At 37.7% G+C, this 5,315-nt stretch overlaps 1 protein-coding gene across 1 annotated transcript in view; it reads left to right on the plus strand.

Annotated features, from left to right (window-relative positions):
- The window catches only part of LOC105618697 (probable sodium/potassium/calcium exchanger CG1090), an 8,233-nt gene extending 7,997 nt beyond the window's left edge, over positions 1 to 236 (plus strand). The window contains exon 8 of the mRNA XM_012200229.1: positions 37 to 236. Within this exon, the coding sequence (XP_012055619.1) occupies positions 37 to 236 (200 nt within the window). The remainder of the gene's footprint in view (positions 1 to 36) is intronic.
- Positions 237 to 5,315: the final 5,079 nt, after the last annotated feature.

Below are 5,315 nucleotides of genomic sequence, written 5' to 3' on the forward strand. Positions count from 1 at the left end.
ATATATATATATATATATCTCTCTCGTTCTTATCAGGTTTGACATATTCGACCCTTTCTCTACTATCAACGGTGTTATTCCTGGTGCTGGCAACACACTTCAATGGCTGGAAGTTGGACCGACGATACGGCATGGTCCTAATGGTCTGGTACTTAATATTTATCGTGTTCGCATCGCTCTACGAACTCAATGTCTTCGGCGAGATGAATCCGCCAGTATGCCCTAGCAAGTTTTAATGTAAAGACGCCTCGTCCGTTTCCGACCTTTGCTTTGCTCAAACGTGGAATGATCGTCCGGAACAAGAACCGTTCCAGCCGATTAGTCCGCGAACGATGACGCACGCACGGTCGTAGATCATCGTAAATGCTCAGCGACCTCGTTCGTATGTCCCTTTCCCCTTCTTCCTACTTAATAATGAAAACAGCGAGAGATGAGCTTAGAAGGTAGCTGCATGTCGAAAAGAAGCACGATTTTTAGCTTGCTGCGAAATTGTTGAAGCGACCGTTTGAGATTTTAGATAAGAGCAAACGACTTATGTCGTTGAGCTTTTTTTTCTTTTTAAGCTGTTATAGAGAATCTAGACAATATGTACTCGTGAGTACACAGGCATTGTATTCCATTGGTGCTATTGAAAGCGACAAAAAAAAAGAGTATTTTGCTTGCTTCCGTTCGATTAACGAGTCTCGATTTCTTACAATTGATTGAAAATACGGGAAATGAATTTTTCCAAGCAACTAAATTTTCGGACAGGCAATACGGCTATTAAGTTGTAATTATTATTAGATGACGTATTGATAATATCGGCAGTTGTTTGCTAAAATCAGAAAATCGGCATTAAATCGACCGTCGCAAAGTTCCAAACTTCTCCAATCTTAACTCTTAGCCACAGACCTCATTGTACGTCGCGCGACTTATCCGAATTGATATAGAAAAGAAAATGTGATACGTTTTATATCCATATCGCGCAAATGCCTGAGTACCATGGAAGGGAAATGCGTCTTGACAATTAATCATTTTATATTCTAAACATTAGAGTAAAAAGAATCCAATAGAAGTACGGCTTGTTAGAATAGATCTTAGAAGCGTCATATCTGCGGCTAAATGTTAAGACTGTTAACGGTTCTGTGCGAATTGTCGAAAGTCAAAAGTATATCATTGTGTTACGAACATGAAATAATCGACAAAAGTGGGCGAGAGAACTCTCTCTGAAACTGTCGTCGCAACGTTAAGCGCGATCCTTATCCTATTATCTGACGTGATTTCGGAATACACTTATTCGTATATTTTAAAATATATTTTCTATCACGGGAGCGCGACGTATTGTGTAAAATATGAAATAAGAGAAAATAACTTCGCGTGTTTTTCAAGATGTGAGAGATATATCTTGGGATATATCTATATATATCGATATATACAGGTTGTAAGTTAATATTATATTTTGTCATATGACACGTGTTTCAAATTTTGATTGATTGTCTATAGAATATTGTCCATAGAATAGAGAGATCTGAGAATCTCTCTATCCTGTAGCCAATTAACACGCTTGAAATACGAAGTCATACGATAAAAAAAAGGAACAAATATAATATTAGCTGTACAAGCCAATTATGGTTTAATTCTTGTTTAATTGAAATGTGCTTTTGTTACCATTCAAGTGACCAGAAGAGACGAGACTTCGCGAGATCAAAGGAGATCCCGCGTTAGCGCGAGTGTAAACGTAAAATCACTTTTTTCCAAAAGAGAAGCAAACAAAAAAGAAAGAGAAAGATAATGTTTTGAAGCGCAACACGAAGAATAAATCGAAGAATAAATCATATTATTCCTGAGTAACCGAGACTTAATTCGAATTCTTTGACATCGATGATATGCGGAAACTTCGCGAGAACGATGGAGCAGGCGAAATTTTATTCGTGACCGAAAGAAACGGAGGAAGAAAGGGGGAGGGTGCGAGAGAATTGGTTCTCCACGAGGGCGAATGAGCGCTGAAAGTGACAATAATTAACGCAGCCTTATCCGATGAAAGTATCTACAACCAGCACTATTATACTGCGCGTTCCTTGAGACTGATTCGCGAAGGGATCACTTGTAAATGGGTGGACGGGTACAAGAGAAATACCTACAGTGTAATTCATTCACCTACAGTGTAATCAGCGTATATAATCAGTGTAATCACTTCCGCTTGCGGGATCCTTTGATCTTTCGAGCGCGCTGGAATCGACGATATCGATGACGAGCTGCGGAATCGCGTGACGGAATTCCCGCAGGAGTCACAAGAGATGGGTGTTAAAATTAAGAAAAAAAATTGACTCCGCATTCTTTGTATTCTAAATTAGCTGTGATTGGCCGAGAAGCAATAAAAAATCACATTAATATAAATTAAAATTTCAATAACATTAAATATACGAAGGCAGTTTGATAAATCAATGATTTCGTTTTAACTTTTTTTAATCAAAATTCGACTTATTTTTTTAATATAATCTTCTTTTAAAAAGTCACTGAATTATCGAACTGCCTATGCGCGCATACAGTGGAGATACTAAAGATAAAAATATTGCCCAAGAGATATTCGAATTCAAATTACTTAACAAATAACTTGGATTAATACGAATGGATAGTCAATGTTTCTAAAAAAAAAATTATTTCATATATATTTCCCTAGTACACAATTATGGGCACAATATTGGCCCAGTATTGGTCCAATATCTCCAATATTTAATGAATATATTCAATAAATTGTTACTGTTAGAATTATATTTAAGAATCCTGCGAGCATTCTGTCGATACAGCTCGTTGGATTGCACCTTTAATAAATCGGCTGTTTCCTCAATTGGATGATCGCGAATACGCAAGGATCGCGCAGACGCTTTAGTGTGATTATATAAATTTAGTATACGTATAATAAATATATATATATATATATAACGTGAAGAGAGGCTTAGATCGTGTAATGACTATTGATCGTTCAACGTGTTTGTTCACTACGTTTGTCCGTTATTGTTAGCGCGTTAGAGCGATTTATGCATATGAATATTATTATTATTATTATATATATATATATATATACATTCGCGTTGCGATGCGTTCGATGCCGAAGGGACCGAAATGTATCTCAAGGCTCCAAGTATATTCTGCGACAGAGGCGAGATGAAAGTGTAGCCGAAAACGAATATCTCAGCATTGGACGCATCGACGCTTCCAGAATTTAGGAAGCGCCGCGCCAATCGAGTAAAAAGGCACCTTAGATCTTCATTAAAAGCGGACCAGTCTCGCCGTCGATTTTGCGGGCTTCATACCGCGGCATCGATCGCATAATTCGAGGAGGATACATCGAACTTGGCGAACGATTTCGTTCGCGCGTATGAAGAAGCGAGAAAAAGATCGTTAGGGGCACGCATCATTAGGGATTTCTTTGGCCTCCGAGAGCGCCCGCAAGTCGAAGGCTTTACGAAGCTATCGACAACGATTCGTGGAAACGCATTGGACAGGGTTGTCACAAAACTGGAAATTAAGGAAATCAGAGAAATATTAAGGAAATTGAAAACGATCAAGGAAATCAGGGAAAATCTGGAAAATTAAAATTTTTATAAAAAAGTGTAAAAAAGTTTAATATGTGGTATACAATTTTGGAAAACTGTATTTTTATTGCCGACTTAGCAATTAAATGCAAGCAGTGTCAGCAACATTAATAGTAATTTACATTGCTATGTTAAATTGCAACAAAATACTTGATGATTTCCAAATCAGGATGAAAATACAAAAAATTTCAAAATATTATTGAAGGCATCAGAGAAAATCTGACAATGACATTTTGTCTGATGAAAATCAGAGAAAAGTTACAGAATTTTAGGATAAGGAGTTTGTGACAATCCTGTTGAAGGTTCAATCCATTCTGGGAAAATCTTTAGGAAGCAAAGACTCGTAGCCGCCTCTGACGAGGAGTGCCGCGCAAGGTCCCGCTCCGCGGGTCCGCACTTCGAGCATCAACGAATGGAATGTTAAGAGTACTTACAATTAGAGTTTATTAGGATTTATTAATTTCCGTTGACTTTTTTTTACCGTGCAGCCCGAAACCGTCGGCTGAAACGTCGACGATCGCTCGGGGAACCGGTGTCATTTAGAGTCAATTCACCTGTGGCAATTATTAATAGTAATTAGGAGGGTTCGTGGAGTGATCTAGAGGATTGGGGGACTAGAGAACGCGCGCGTCCCTCGTCTCTCGTTTCTCGGGACGCTGTCCGAACGTCGATCAATTCGAGGGTGCCCTTAATAGTGTAATCGAAGTCAATAATGTACCTTTTTAGATGTTCTCTCTCATAATTATAAATATTATAATTCCGCCCGTCTTTTTATGATGTTCCCATCATCTCCAGCGGTTCCCAGAAGATCGCACGGGGAGGCCGACGACGATATATCTATCTCAAGTACACTTGTACAAAATACAGTAGAATGCTTGCACAAAATACAGGAGAACGCAGTGTTTAAAATAATGAAGATAGAACCGAAGGCATAGCGAAGATCAGATGTAATCGTGTTGTTGATCTACCGGAATATAATACGTAGATTTTATATCACGACATTATGTACTTAGATTATATACATCTTACCGTATATATACATATATACATTACCTGATTAATTAAGTTATACAGCCGTCTCTCCTCTACTTGCAGTATTATACCAGTCTTCGTCGCGTATATACGTTTGAATACGTTCGTACCTGTTAAATTGCGAAGGAGAGAGAGAGCCCTTTCCCGTTGTATTCCTCTGTTGTATATAAATCATTTTTCAATTAGTTTCTCCTTTCCGGGATCTCCTCAATGTCTCGCTTCGCATTTTAATCCTGCTTTCTTCTTTGTAATGGCGACGCAGCCGCGGTCGATGACTTCGAAAGTAACATAATTATAACAAACACTAACTATTATATAATGTAAGACATATTTAAAAAAATAAAAGAACTGTATACAGCATAAAGAAAGTAGACATACAACGAATACAATTACATCGGCTGCGGCTGTAATAGCCACGCTATTTTGCCGCTTTCGTAGCAATCAGCCGTTGAGCAAAGTTTCATGATTCCTTTCCCTTTTTTGCACCGTTCGTCATACAAAGTGCAAAAAAGCATGCGAATCCGGGATCTCTCCAACTATGTCTCTTTCCATCGTTATTCAAATTTCCAGAAGTATATCCTAACGCGTCAATATATATATACATATATCTAGTCATAGCTTATTACAGCGTTATGTAAATAATTGTTCTAACAATATCGCATATATAAATATATATATATATATATATATATATATATATATATATAT

This window comes from Atta cephalotes, assembly GCF_000143395.1.
Source record: "Atta cephalotes unplaced genomic scaffold scaffold00001, whole genome shotgun sequence".
NCBI classification, from domain to species: Eukaryota; Metazoa; Arthropoda; class Insecta; order Hymenoptera; family Formicidae; genus Atta; species Atta cephalotes.